Source organism: Poecilia reticulata, linkage group LG12 (genome assembly GCF_000633615.1).
Source record: "Poecilia reticulata strain Guanapo linkage group LG12, Guppy_female_1.0+MT, whole genome shotgun sequence".
Taxonomy (NCBI): Eukaryota; Metazoa; Chordata; class Actinopteri; order Cyprinodontiformes; family Poeciliidae; genus Poecilia; species Poecilia reticulata.
Window position 1 is genome coordinate 20198602 of NC_024342.1, and position 14968 is coordinate 20213569.

At 37.5% G+C, this 14968-nt stretch overlaps 2 protein-coding genes and 1 long non-coding RNA gene across 11 annotated transcripts in view; 2 read left to right on the top strand and 1 right to left on the bottom strand.

Moving 5' to 3' along the window:
* nedd4l (NEDD4 like E3 ubiquitin protein ligase) overlaps positions 1–6386 on the top strand; it is a 45812-nt gene extending 39426 nt beyond the window's left edge. For 8 of the 9 annotated variants that reach the window (XM_008424503.1, XM_008424505.1, XM_008424506.1 and 5 more), the window contains 10 exons: positions 242–363; positions 1074–1144; positions 1466–1561; positions 1673–1746; positions 1859–1919; positions 2104–2163; positions 2313–2420; positions 3693–3789; positions 4183–4255; positions 4357–6386. In XM_008424503.1, the coding sequence (XP_008422725.1) occupies positions 242–363; positions 1074–1144; positions 1466–1561; positions 1673–1746; positions 1859–1919; positions 2104–2163; positions 2313–2420; positions 3693–3789; positions 4183–4255; positions 4357–4459 (865 nt within the window). In that variant the 3' untranslated portion in view covers positions 4460–6386. The remainder of the gene's footprint in view (positions 1–241; positions 364–1073; positions 1145–1465; positions 1562–1672; positions 1747–1858; positions 1920–2103; positions 2164–2312; positions 2421–3692; positions 3790–4182; positions 4256–4356) is intronic. The other variant, XR_001777165.1, reaches the window with a different exon arrangement.
* A 4047-nt stretch (positions 6387–10433) lies between these two features.
* On the top strand, positions 10434–11461 carry LOC103473876 (uncharacterized). Its single transcript, XR_535084.2, has 2 exons — positions 10434–10649; positions 11117–11461. It is a non-coding gene; the product is annotated as an uncharacterized LOC103473876 (long non-coding RNA).
* A 331-nt stretch (positions 11462–11792) lies between these two features.
* alpk2 (alpha-kinase 2) overlaps positions 11793–14968 on the bottom strand; it is a 13758-nt gene continuing 10582 nt past the window's right edge. The window contains exons 7-10 of the mRNA XM_017308028.1: positions 13259–13347; positions 12952–13169; positions 12823–12871; positions 11793–12746 (exon numbers count right to left, since the gene is read on the bottom strand). Of these exons, the coding sequence (XP_017163517.1) occupies positions 12539–12746; positions 12823–12871; positions 12952–13169; positions 13259–13347 (564 nt within the window). The 3' untranslated portion in view covers positions 11793–12538. The remainder of the gene's footprint in view (positions 12747–12822; positions 12872–12951; positions 13170–13258; positions 13348–14968) is intronic.

Genomic DNA, 14968 nt, shown 5'->3' on the forward strand with positions numbered 1-14968 from the left:
AAGTGTTTTAGTTGCTTATCATGTCTTCTTTCATGCCTGAGTTTTAATATGAGAGCAGAGAGCAAACAGAAATTATTTTTTTTCTTGTGAGCAGTTGTTAGATAAACCCAACAGTTTGTCTCTTCTCCAACCAATGAGAAGTTAATATAAAATGTAGTGATGTCATTCTGTTTGTTTGATTGATGTCATTTTAAAAACTTGTAAAAACATGTTTTTTTTCCCCCCTCTTGTCTTTGTCCAGGGACAATTACACTCTCCAGATCAATCCTAACTCTGGCCTCTGCAATGAGGATCACCTTTCCTATTTCAAGTTCATCGGGCGTGTGGCGGGAATGGCTGTGTTTCATGGAAAACTCCTGGATGGTAGTGATTCTATAGCCTTTTTATGATCTAATTTCCTTTTGCAATTGTTTTTTTTTTATCACTGACACAGAAGCAAGTTAAAATTAGGAAACGGCCTACACTAGATGCCAAATTGAAACCTTATTAAAATGGTCATATTCAACACAATAAAAATCGCTGAAACGTTCATAAGTTGCAGTAATTTAGTTCTCGCATTTTATGAAATGTATACAATCTGATGTCTTAAAGTCTTTTTTTCTGTTAATTAGAAGGACTTTCCACTTACAGCTAATGAAACGAGGCATTTAGGGTTAGAATATTACATCAGAACATTTTTAAAAATACATTTTTGAAAAAGCAACATGGGCTTATTCAAAAGTAGACCTTTTTGTATGCGCTGATTAATATACTTCTGGAAGAATGGTCAAAAATCCTTCCACAAAGAGTTTATGCTGCTGCTTTTGCTAAGGGGAGTGAGCCAGCATGATGTTGCACCCTTTAGATCAGTTTCGTGTTGCGGATGATTGATGGTTTTACTGTGTTTTAATGTGGATACAGAACATTATGCTGTGACAAACTTGTCTCTTAAATCTATAAAAAGGCTTACAAAACCCCAAAACCTTTGCTCTGAAAATCATAAACTTTAATGAGTAGGGTTTCAGCGACTTTCTGAAAAATAACGTGCATGATGACCTATGAGGAAAATTAAACATTTTCTTTTGTCCTTGCAGGTTTTTTCATACGTCCATTTTACAAGATGATGCTGGGGAAACAGATATCGCTTAAGGACATGGAGTCTGTGGTAAGACGTTTTTTTCTTTCTTTTTTTTTTCTAAAATCTGGGCAATTAAGCAACTCTCCAATTTTGAGTAAAACTACTTAATTAAGACACTGTAATTAAGTACAGAAATTAGGTGCTAAAGAAAAAGTTTTACGCGGTAAAACCCAGATGGTCAGTATGTTTAATTTCAGAACTGACAGGGGTTGTACTTTGTTCTTATCATTACTATAAATACGGCACAAATGATTTATTGCATTAAAAAATTATTTATTATTATTTGATATTTGACCTAATAAATGAAATTGAGTTAAAAGCCCGACACGTATGCCGGTTTCCCCACAGGACAGTGAATATTATAACTCCCTAAAGTGGATTCTGGAAAATGATCCCACAGAACTGGACCTGAGGTTTTGTATTGACGAGGACAACTTTGGACAGGTGAGCTGATACCTGACACCATTTTTATGCATTATTGTTCTGAAAACCATCCTTGTCGATACACAATCAGGGTTGTTTTAGCTTTCATCTGGTTTTTGTGTTGTTCCTCAGACATATCAGGTTGACCTGAAGCCCAGCGGTTCAGACATGGTGGTCACCAATGAGAACAAGAAAGAATACATTGAGTGAGTTCTTCTTCTTGTTTTCTTTCAAGATGAGCGTTTAAAGTTAGTATCTCCATTGTTTCTTTTTTTTTTTTCATTTTCTAACACATTTTAATTATTTTCCATCTGTTAGCTTGGTCATCCAGTGGAGGTTTGTGAACCGGGTCCAGAAGCAGATGAATGCCTTCCTGGAGGTATTTTTGTGTAGTGATTATAAAGTTCCACGAGGGGGCAGCGTAGCTTTTTTTTATTTTTATTTTTTTTGTGTAGGACGTGGATATAAACCGCATACCTCATTTTGATCTGATTTTGTTACCTTTTTAAAATATTAGTTTTGGTTTGATTCTCTTGTTGTAACTGATTTTGTTTAATTTTCAGGGATTCACTGAGCTCATTCCAATAGATTTGATCAAGATCTTTGATGAAAATGAACTTGAGGTATGGACATCTTAAAAATTAACATTTGTGTTTTTTACTTTGTTTTATTTTATGATAGAGCAACACCCTGGTCATTATCAGAAAGCTTTAGATACAGTGCTTTCCTGCCTTTACGCCACTTTTCTCCCTCCCTCTCTGTTCCTGTGAAGCTGCTCATGTGCGGCTTGGGCGACGTCGACGTTAACGACTGGAGACAACACACAGTTTACAAGAACGGCTACTGTCCCAACCATCCGGTGATCCAGTGGTTCTGGAAGGTTTGTTAGACTCCCACAGGTGGACAGAACGTCACATGCTAAGATCAAACAAACAAAAAAATTCAATAAAGAAATAGTTACTCACTTGAAAAAATTTTGATCTAATAATTTTATTTGAAATACTACATTTATTGAAAGATACCAGAACACAAAGATAAACAGATACTTGATGGAAAAAAATTTTTTTGTCAGTTCAGAATACCAAATCTGTAGATTCTGACTAGATATAACTGAACTACATTTTTATTTGAATATATTTGGATGTGGTTAGGTTATATTTAGTATGCTTTGATTAGATTTTTAGCGTTGTACTCTGAGATGAGTGAGTTATACGCTTCCAGAATGCAACTGACCCAACAGCTGTATTGAAAGCAGAAAAGAGTTTTAATATATCTTGCTAACATAACCAATAGTTGCTGTGGAATATATATTTTCTTCAAATTGTGCTCTTTCTTTACATTTTTAATCATGTTGAAATAGGTCCTCTGAGGTTTTATTTTATTTTCCTTTAGGTGGCTTGGAAAAAAAAAAGATTTTGTGTTTGGGAGTATCGTCATTGTTTTCTTACCTAATTCTGACCTATGACTCTTTTAGTCATAAAAAGCTAAAAAAAGTCCCTGTTTTGCCAATAGGATACAGAGTTATGGTCACTTAGACCAACAGACAAGAAAACTGAGATGATGCTCGCTAGTTTTTTCTGATCCCACAGTGAATTGACTCTATTCTGCCTTAAGATGCCATTTTACTTTATTTTACTTTTCATATAAACATTTATCTGGTTTCCCTTGAATACTCTTCCATGCAGCCTCGTAATGTTTTTTTTTTTTTTTTTGCAAAAAGGTTAGTACTGAGGATGAGTATGAAAACGAAGTTGGTTCCAGTCGTGTTCCTGTGTGTTCGACCTGCCAGATCAAAGTCTGTTTGGAAGAGCGGGCTTGTTTGCTCTGATGAAACACCCTGAAAGTATTACATGCCCCAGATATTATCTTAACATACTCGCACACATCAAACACTCTCCTGTTTGAATTTGCTTTGTTGCTTTTTGGTTTTTGTAAGGACACTTTGACATCATTTAATATCCCAGGCCTTGGGCATCAAAACACTCCCCAAGTCTGACTTGGACTTCTATCTTTCACACACAAATAACAATTCTGAACCTTAAAATGGGTGAATTTACGTACATCACTAATAAATACTCGGTTAACAAAAAAAATTAAAATATCTGTAACATGTTTGTCACTGAGAGAGTTTTTGTGTCCTCTGTCTCGTTAGGTTGTCCTGTTGATGGACGCTGAGAAGAGAATCCGACTCCTCCAGTTTGTTACGGGAACGTCGCGAGTGCCGATGAACGGCTTCGCTGAACTTTATGGTAATGTGTTCTTCTAAGATGAGTTTTTTTTTTTGTTTGTTTGTTTCATTCAAAGGTTGTTTTGAAACTCTAGTAGCCATTTTGGATGTCTGAAATGACTGTCAGACATTCCATTTATAGCCTAACAATCCAACTTCTGTCACAACAAAAAATACATGCCATTTACTTACTAGCGCAAAATTTTGCGAAGAAATTTTAGAAAAAATTTACAGTTTTATAATGATAAACATTTGCCTAAAACTTTGTGGTAGAAAACACTTTAATGTCTGGTTTATTCATTTTAATATAATAAATACAAGTTACTGTGTCTATTTCAATATATTTATAAAACAAATGCAGATACTTTGTCAACATGTTTGCTTTTTTATGGATATTCATCTTCTTTCGCTTTAGGTTCTAATGGCCCTCAGCTCTTTACAATTGAGCAGTGGGGAACACCAGATAAGCTACCGAGAGCTCATACTTGGTACGCCACGTCCGCACATAACGAGTTGAAGAATTTTATTTTATTTATTTCTATCTTTTACCATAAATCTATCTTCCCCCATCCCCCTTTCTTCTTCTCAGTTTTAACCGCTTGGATCTGCCCAGCTACGAATCCTTCGAGGACCTGAGAGAGAAGCTCCTCATGGCGGTGGAGAACGCTCAAGGCTTCGAGGGAGTCGACTAAAGCGCCCCGCCCTTCCGACTCCATCCAGCAACAACCAATAGCAAAGAAACAAAAGCGAATCCCCAGGGACGTGAAGCCAGCTGCTTGTAGCAGTTTTTGTGCGAGCATGTTGTACTGTTAACGCCTGACCGTGAGCCGTCTCCACTGCATGGTGGTTTAAAGACTACAGCAACTTTGTCGAGCCAATATGCCTACGTGTTTCTATCTTTACAGTGCGGGATGGGTCACTCCTTTTTCTTTTTTTTTTTTTTAAGATGCTGGGAAGAGAAAAGGAAGCATTGCACTGCCTCAGTTCTGAGATGTCTTATCTGCGGGCTTGATCGACAGGAAAAAAAAAAAAAAAACACACAACAGGATTCCCTGAGTCCAGCATTTCTTCCCCCTTTGCCCCCATCCTGTGAATATCTACAGTGCTGGAAAATACAGATGCATTTCAGTAGCTCTACTATAGCACAGTGTTTGATCCCCTTTCAGTGGAGAGCTCTTAGCATGGCTTTAATCTGGCTCCCACATGCACTACTTCTCCTAAGAAGCTGCAAAGGCACTACGATCTTAGATCTTATTCAAATATTTAACCCAACACCAGGTTACCTTAGGAATGCTAGCCAATCACATTTCAGGAAATCAGACACACCCCTCCGTAGAGCCCTGTCTGGGTTGTGATCAGATAGCGCTGCTGCAGCCTTTATAAAATAAACTTTTTTTTTTTTTTTTTTTTTAAGTCACTAATGAAGATTTGAATAAGAGTCCATGACATAAGCCCCAGTATGATTTCCCTTGTTTTTTTTTGTTTTTGTTTTTTTATATATATATATATATATACATAATTTTGTGGCCACGCAACAGAATTTCTTTTACTAATCGTTTGTAACTGACAGAAAAATATGTTATGTATTTGTACTGATGAACAATGTTCTTTGCTATTTCAAAAACCACATATGACATGACGCTTGAAGTTCAGTTTCTGGTTCGTTCCGGGGGCGAGAGAAGAGTCCATATCTTTTGTTATGGTGATAGCAAATGTGTTTGAAAAAAAAAACAAAAACAAAAAAAAAAACAGCGTTTTTACTGTAGTGCTTTAAAAGCAGCATGAAACTGTGCGTTGTGTTTGCTTTTGACTACGTACTAACTTTGGAAATGTAACTGCTCTCGAGGTCATGAAGGGAAATGTCAAATTGTGGCAAGTTTCTGTGATTAACTTAATGCTTCTCATGTCTGTTGCTGTTCATAATGCTGTAAAATTGTTCTTTTTTTTTTTTTTGTTTAGTCTTCTTTTTTTGTCCAGGGGGAGGAGTGCATTTTAAGTTCTTCATGAGATATACATATGTATGTATTACATTTAACAGAAGTATTACTGATCAACACTAAAATGAAGCGGCGTGTGAGTGAATGTTGGAGTGAAAAGCTGTGATTACCGCTGAATATAAAGCAGCACGTTTCTTACAAAGACAAATGTTTCTCTTTTTTCTTTTTTTTTTTTTTTTTTTTTTTTTTTTTTTTTCTTCCTTGTCTCTGTTTTTTCTAACACAACTAAAGGGCACTTTATAGATCACTCTGAGGTCATGTCGCCTGATTTATGTCTTTTTTTTTCATTTACTTGAATGTGGTTCTTTCCTTTCTGAGCACTTAGTGGTGCAATATAAATACTCTAAATCTGGGCTGCTGCTACGGTAGAAACGGAAGTGAACAAGACACTTCATTTTCTTAAGTTCATATCCTGTTTTGAGCTGTTTCTTGATATTTCCTCTTGTACGTTTCTTACCCCAGTGATCTCAATTCTGACTGACTCGTTTTTGTTTTTTTAATCAGGTTTTCTTTTTTTTTTTTTTTTAAATGGATGCTGAGAAATATAATTTTTGTTGATGATTCCACTACTTTCTGCAACTTTGTGGTTCATTTACCTTTAAATAAAGATGACACTTCTTTATACTGTCTCGTTTAATTAACTTCAGTATCCTCTTTCTTGGACAATAACTTTTAATTCTTTCTTGATTTTTAATCACTCTTCATGTTTGCCTGCTTTATCTACTTTCAAACCAGGTTTTATGTGTTTGGGATCATTGTTCTGGTGCTGACCACTGAAAATTGGAGAGTTTTACTTGAATACTTATGAAGTTTCTTCACTCTTCAGTACAATTTTTGGATACTTTATTAGCCTCTGCTCAGAGGCAATAAGAATGTTTAAAGGAGTTAAAGTGAGGCTTTCAAACCAAAGAACAATGAAGCATGGTGGTGGCAGCATCATGCTCTTTAGACTATTTTGCTGCCAATGGTACTGAAGCATTTCACACTTTTTTTTACTTAAATCCATTCCTATGTATGCATATACAAAGAGCTACACATTTGTTTAATTATTAAAAGTACTTGATGTTTTTCAATCTGGAAAGGGCATCAAAGCCATTTCTAAGCCTTCGGGGCCGACAAAGAGCGACTATGGGCAAATGGAGAACAAATTGTTTAAACTGGAGTGGCCAGGCAAATGGAATTACACCAAGAGACTCTTTCAGAGCCTTTTGTCCCCGCCGTCTGTGGACAGTCCAACCTGCAGGCCTCGCAGTCGCTCTTTGCAATCTGCTTGCACGTGCACGTGGATCGGTGTGGTGAAGGGACCTCAGTTCATTCACACAGGCAATCTGAGAGTTATCAGCTCCAAGGACGAGCAAATAAAAGCCACCCGGCCTCTCCGGGGACATTTTATCAAGCACTCCTATACCCTCCATCTGGTCACAAACAAATCAAGCGCCAACTTCTCCTTAGACCTGAATTATTTCAGCTTCTTTAAACAAAGGGCTAAAATACTTTTTGTTAAATGATAGGCGCTTCCTTATAAATGGATGGATGCTGCATTATGGCTGTGTCATATAGTAACCTCAAACACTGCAGCTCAAATTAGCTGATAATCTTAATAATGATGATGTTTTTCATTTGCAACATCTCATAAAGTCAATTAAACCATTTCTGGATGAAGATTTTATGGCCAGACAATCATTATGTTTGGAAGTAAGTTTGGGAGAGTCAAACCTAAGATCACTACCAACTGTGAAGCATGGTGGTGGCAGCATCATGGTTTGGGCCTGTTTGGTTACTAGAAGTAACATGTATTTCATAGAGTATCAAAGTTGCTTACTTACTTAGAAATTGTAAAAGTTACTTTTAACGCTAAATGCCACAGGACTTCAAGTGTTCAGTTTAATGTTTAGAGAAAAGGCTGAATTAACAGTGTGGTTAAAATGTTTGTTGAAGTTTGAGTTGCATAATTTAATGTTACAGCTAAAAGTATATTAGCTCAGATTGATGTCTAAAATTGAAAAAACAAATGTAGCCTTAACAGAGACAAAAGTGCAGGAATTAATGAAAAACATGTTCATAAACAATTCTTAAAGTTGGACTATATATATATGTGAAATACAGTTGTTAATTCTCTATATGTTATAACTTTGAACAGTTTTTGCCTGTTGTTCTTTGCTAAACACTTCAAACTCAAACTAAATTGTCTAGGAATCTCAATTTTCAGGTTTCCACTGGTTATTAAAATCAGGTCTGGAATTTGACTGGGCCATTCTACTACATTAATGCTTTCATCATCTGTTCCACTGTATTCAACATTTTGACCTCCTAAAAGGTGAATCTTTATCAGACCCTTGACAAGTTTTCTTTGATGCTCCATTCAGCTCCATTGATGTTGCCACCCTGACAGTGAGGGTGAAGCACAAAGCTTTTAACCGGAGCACCTTCTTCAGCATCTGTCCCAGACAGCTTGAGAAAAACTGACAGCTGGATATCTTGTGGAGTTTCTTTTTCTTCCTCCTCCATTTTGGCCAGATTTATGGATTGCACAACTAATAGTTGCCTGGTCAACAGATTCAGACCTTTGGATCTCTACAGCTCCTACAGAGTTAGCTTGCAGCTCCAATTAACGCTGTCATTGCTCAGTTTAGGTGGACCGCCATGTTTTAATAGATGTAGAGCTTCTCCATTTTCAGATGATGGATTGAAGAGTGCGCTTTGTTTTTTATATTGCAAACCTACTTTTCCAAAACGTTCTCCCTTACTCGTCTGCCTCATTCCTTGACCTTCATGTTGCTTTTTGTTCACCAATATTCATAATGACATTATATTACACATCACAGCACCTGGTTCCACTACGTTTCATTTAGGGCCCTGATAGTAAAGGGAGCTCAATACAAATTCATGCCACACTTTTCAGATTGATAAATGGGATAAAATATAAGAAATATTACAACTATTTATCTGTTACCTTTTACTTTACAGTGCTGCTCTGTGTTTGTTGCTCACATACACATTTCCAATAAACTACCTTAAAGTTTGTGGTAGTGACGTGACAAAATGTAAAAAAATAAAATAAAATCACAAAGCGCTGTGCGTGACGCTTCTTCACACTGTTCACTTCCTGATATCAGGGTTTAAACACTGACACCTTCTGGCTTTAACATTTTCCCCTCACCCAGCAAACAGGTATCTAATATGATGCTCTGCCTGTTAGCATCTTGGTGGCTGCTTGTTTCACAATGCATTGAAACAGGCAGCCACCTGCAATGGGTTGGATCTTTACCAACCCATTGCTCGTCAGTGATTCTTAAGAATAGGGACAAAATGGGTTTTAATTTTCCCATAATTTTTTTTTTTTGTCATTTCTCAACCTTATGTATGTATGCATATATGACAAATAATGTTTTGGAAATGTAAATATGCTAAGGTGCAGGCTCCCAGTTGCAACATTTTTTTTTTAATTACATTTTTAATCGACCTGACCTAGAACATTGTCATCACCATCTGACAAAAATAAATAAAAAATAATTTTTAATGACCCCATTAGTGATATTTTTACTCATTTTACAGACAAATGCTTCTCAAGAAACAAAATAAATATTTAAAACAAAAACCCACAAAAAGTCCATCTGACGGAGTTGACTGTGTGATGGAGTTGACACAGAGCTGAAGGTGGTGACAAACTAGTGAGTAAAATGAAAAACTTCATACATGTGAAGTAATGCAATTTATGTAAAATACATTAAAATTAATTAATTGCACATTTAAGTGAGATTTGTCAAGTATTTCACTGAAAGAGTCAGAAAAACTGATGGAGTAGACAAAAACCCAAACTACCTCAATTTATATGATGTTATTCTCAAGGAGGCCATATTGTAGCTCATCAGGTCCATTAGATCTTTATATTATACCAAAATTAAGCTTTTATTTCACAAAATTTCATAAAAGTTTTGTAAATTGTCAGTTATGGTTTTTTTGTGACAAAAAACTTAGGAATAAAAAGAAGAAAAAACTAAAGAATAACATAAGCTAACCAGAGCTAACTAGCCCTCTCAGCAAAGGAAGAGAAAGGAAGTAGTCATGGGGTCCTCAGAAGTTCTGGTGCCCCCCAATAATGCCTGATTTTTTTAAACATTCTTTTCATGTCTGACGGTGTTGACAAAAACTTTTCAATGGAGTTGGAAAATATTTAAAAATGATTAATTCAATTTATTGATACTTTTATAATTATTTATATGACTACTTATACTTAATTGTCATAATATATAATTTTAGTATTTCTTTAATTGTTTTAAAATATTATGATGTATTGAGTTCTGCTCCTGGACAAGGGATTTTACAGGCATCATCCACCGACTACAATGTTTAAAATAAAAAAATATTCAGCAAATACCTGGAAAATATACATTGTTGTGCTCACATGACCCAGGTTAGTTTAGTCAGATATTTGAAAAAATAATATTTTGTGTATATTTTACTCAAATTTTGTGCTTTATCCATAGGACCTGTTTTGTCCCTATTCTCAAGAATCACTGTCGTGTCGGTTTGTTAATTTCAGCGCACGGTGGAAACTGAGGCCCTGGCCAGCGTAGCTCTTTGGTTCCCCCCTCGTCTCCCTCATCCACCCTTCACCCTCTGCCTCTGGTCAGGGTCGATCAATACTTCCCCCGTAGCTTATCACTAATGTGCAACTGGCTGTTTGTCCAAACTCTGCTCTGTCTACATAAAGACTTGGATGGGACGGCTCTTAGCCCAAATGCACCACGTAGTCACCCTCGTGAACACGGCAGCACTACTGGACTTAAATTTACAAAGGTACAAGGAGCTGAGAGCAGAGGGCAGACGGACGCCCACTGCAGCACATTAATGAATATATCGATAGAAGGCATCGAAACAAAAGGTAGGTTCTTGCTTTAAGAATGTGTTAACTTACATATTTATTTGGATGTTCTTTAAAAAAAATAAAATAAAAAATCACTACAGATGAAACAGCCAAATCTGTTTGGCTGTAATATTGAGTAAATTTTCGTGCCTATGTGGCATCTTTCTGGACCAAGTCTCATTTAAAGTTTATATTTTAGGAAACCTTTTCCTCTTCTCTGATCAGCTACATTCTCTACTGCTGCTCGCATTCACAAGCTCACACAGCTGCAGTCATCCCCACAATCAGTAACAGAAGACACTCGTTTGGACTTTGGACACTTTGGATAAGCCTGCTAAAAGTAGAAACGTGTTTCCTGTGTCGCTCTCTGTTTGTCAGGTTTTTTTTTTAAACCCCCGTTTCTTACTATTAGGACTGATACACTTTGCAGAAAAAGTTTATGTTCTCCACAAACTAAACTCCAAATTTTCCTTTTGTTCTTCCAGGTCGTCCATCCCTCCGACAACCTCCATCTGCACACCTGCAGCAAAGTTTGTCCTCCAGAGCTGTGGAGTGTGACAATGGTGTTTGTTTCCTCTCTATCAAACGCCATTATCACACTAAATAGCTACAGTGCGGAAAGGACCTCAGTGCACTCGCTTCAAGTCGGGGTTTGTGCAGTTGATTTATTTTGTCCTAAATGTTTTGCGCTCTTCAGCTTCTGTACTTTCCATTCTTAATGTCGCGGCAGAGGATGAACACGTGTGGCCGTGTGTCAGAGGTGGTGACAGCGCGGGACATGTTGCACCGCCGCAGGGATGGAAATAGACATAAAATGGGTTGAAACATGATACCCTTGAAGTGACCCTAGTTCATTTCTATTTATTTATGCATTTATTTTTATGTCATTATTTTATTATTATTTTTTTGCATGTGAAGCCACAGTATGACGATTTCTGTTCTTGATTAATTCAAACATTTTTGACATGTAAGTAGTACTTGTGTATTAGTTTTACTTCTGTTTAGTATTTTGTGATTTTGGATAAAATAATAAAGTGGATGCTCCAAGTTGTTCCTGAGGAATAAGCAATTTTAAAAATTTTAACAGATTGCACACTTATGCAACCAGGTTGGTATTTCAGACGAATAATTAATAGTACACATGTCACTTTAAACAAGAAAAAATGTTTAAAATAGTTTACTCAGAGCTATTATTTACATTACAAAAATATGTGTACACTTTTTATATCCATTATGAACTGTAAAAATACTCAACGGTGATTTTATATCATCATATATCAGCTTTTGTATCCCATACACTAATCATCTCCTTAAAACAAAACTGAATATTTTAACTTGCCCTTCCATGGATCAATTACTAAAATAATGTAAACACACATAAGTCTTATTAAATCTATATATCTCATGAGGTTTAATATGTACACAAAGGAAAAGTCCCAAGCTTTTCATCCAAGTAAGAAATCAATTTCGGCATTACCACCAGACAATCCAAAGAAATTCAAAGCAACCACCCATACTGTGTAGTAACAGTTCTTTTTTTCCAAATTATTCAAAGTTTGAGATCATGATTAAAAAAATAGAATAAACTATTTGTGAAGAAAATGATCCAACCAAGCACTCTAAGACATGACAGTTTATAGCTGGTTAAGTATCTAAATATATCAGGTTTTCACAGACTTGAGCAATAAAAACTCTAGGCTGCAGGTAGAAATTGTCACAGAAATAAATACAACTGTTCAGATCAGACAACAGGCTCTGGCTGCACGAGAGTCTCTTATTTCAGAGTGAAACGTCTCCTTAGTGCTTTGGCATCCTGCAACGACCAACAAACTGATTTCTGTGCCGGAGGCTCTGAAGTACAAAGTCCAAGCGGGGTCAGAGACTGTTAGCTCAATGTTCTCCTGATGCTATGACTTGTTCTTCACTGTTGGCCCAAATGACTTCTTTTTAGGGATGGCAGGGGGTGGGGGTTTGGGTTTTGGAGCAGCGGAGACCTTTTTGGGCTTAGGCTGGAGAGATTTGAGTCCCAGGATCTCACAATACTTGTTGCACTGATGCAGAGCTTTAAACTGGTCAATAAAGGAGGTGGCACAATTTCCTTTGAATCCCTTATACCTGTAAAGACATATCTTGTTGAGTCACCTGTATAGACTATTTTTAATGCTTATTTTAAGGGAAGGGAAAAACTCACCCTTTCTTGCAAGTTGCTATCCCCACATCAGTAAGCTTCATGCCCACTCCTGAGAATAAATCAGATGGATGTCAGCACTCACACATTATGATTTATTGCACAGTTCGCCGCAGTACTTGCTCCCCTGACCTTGCATGTCAGTAACCAGCAGATTGCCCTCTGTGTTATGGTAGACCCAGTGTTGGAAAGCGCAGCACTTCTGCCCTGCCTCCGAGTCCCGTCTCATCACGTTGATCTCTTTGCCGTCCTTCACAGAGTACTTGACAAAGTCTCCGATGAGCTCCTCCTCCAGCGTTGCGTAGGGGATGTCATTGGATGGACGGTGGACAAGGTAGATGGGAATGATCCTGGTGGAGGAAATTCAGCAGGGCAACGTCAGTCTGTACAGCTAACGGATGCCGTGGAGAAGATACAGACCGGCGAGCACGTCACTCACTCTGGGACGTCTCCGAAGGTTTCGACAGACTGAGCTGCTGACGTGTAAGCCTTAATGTACTCCCTCGCTGTGTTCTGGACCTGACACTCCTGCAGAACAAGCAGTGGCGCAAAAAGTGGGTATGCAGGGTATGCAACGCATAGGGGCGCAGCACTAGAGGGGGCGCCAAAACCCCGTCTCGAAAAAWGTTTTTTTCTTGTTGGCATTTTCTATATTTAACAGAATGAAATGATCATTAACAGGGAAACCGCACTGATTAGGCGCCCCTCAGCTCCTTCACGTCGCTCTCCCTTCCCATACAGGTGGCTGTGCACGCGCCCCTAAGAGAACGCAGGCGCGCTTTTTGATTTTTTTTTATTTTAGACTTCCACTCGTAGTGCACTTGACAAAATGGAGCGGCAGAAAAAAAAGCTGTCCGGGGCGCAAAACAGAAAACGGAAAAGKGAGAAGGATAAAGATGTTGGCGGGATGAAAAAAAGCCTTTCAATGTGGTTGAAAGATAGTAGGTAAGTACCGTCAGTGTATTAGCAGGACAGGAGGGTKGTAAATAATCAGGTTAGCTAAAGCTAGCCTAATACGGAATCGTCTCATATTTGGCTGTTAAAAGTTGCTTATTTTCCACCATATTTTGCCAATAAATTCTTTAAAAATCAGAAAATCTTATTTTCTGGATTTTTTTTCTCCTTTTATCTCTCATAGTTGAGGTATATCTATGATGAAAATTACAGGCCTCTCTCATCTTTTTAAGTGGGAGAACTTGCACAATTGGTGGCTGACTAAATACTTTTTTGCCTCACTGTATATTGTGGTTTCACTGCTGTATTTTTTAAGCCTATTTAACACAAGATTTATGTCATTCAGCTGTGATGGTGGAGAGAAAGAAGAGAAGATGATGAAAGAGGAAGAATCAGGACAGACAGGGGAAGGCAACAGGTTGGTCTAATGCAGGTGGAAGTGAGGGAGCAACTAGTCCATCTCAAGCACTAATTTTTAAACATTATTTTTTAAAACGGTATTAAGATCTGTAATTTTTACAACTAATATATAATGCTTTTTTGACCACATGACTTAGTGGAGAACACCACAGACAAGGGATGAAGGAGACAGACATGAGGTCAGTGATAGAGGAGACAAGTGATGACATCAGGTAGGCATTAGGAAGGCAACAAAAACCATGATGGTTTGAGTTTCTGATGACCATCTTTGATTGTGTTCTTTTTTGGGAAAATTAGTGCAGGCAGTCATGGTGAGTCAACCACGAGAAAGGAGAATGAGAAACAGAAAGGTGCAGATGAGGGAGAGGAAGAGCAGAGAGGACCAGATGATGAAGAGAGAGAGAAGCACAGAGCTGCGGAGGAGAGGGTTGAGACAAAGCTTTTTTCAGAAGAACCATCTGAATGGCCTTTACCACACAAAATGGGGGACACATTTAGGCAATACATGGTTGTAAATGGCCCACAGAAAGTTTCTGATGGCCCATATCCAAGATCAGAGAAGAGTAAAAGGTGTTTTTCCAAAGCATACTGTTTTCGTTTTCTGTGTAATGGAGAGAAAGTTGAACGAGATTGGTTACTGTATTCTAAAAATACTAACAGAGTCTATTGTTTTGCATGTAAGCTTTTTGGTGAAGCTAAAGTTCTTGACACATGCCTTGTGGAGGGGTATAATAACTGGCGATGTCTTTCAAAAACACTGAAGCACCATGAAACC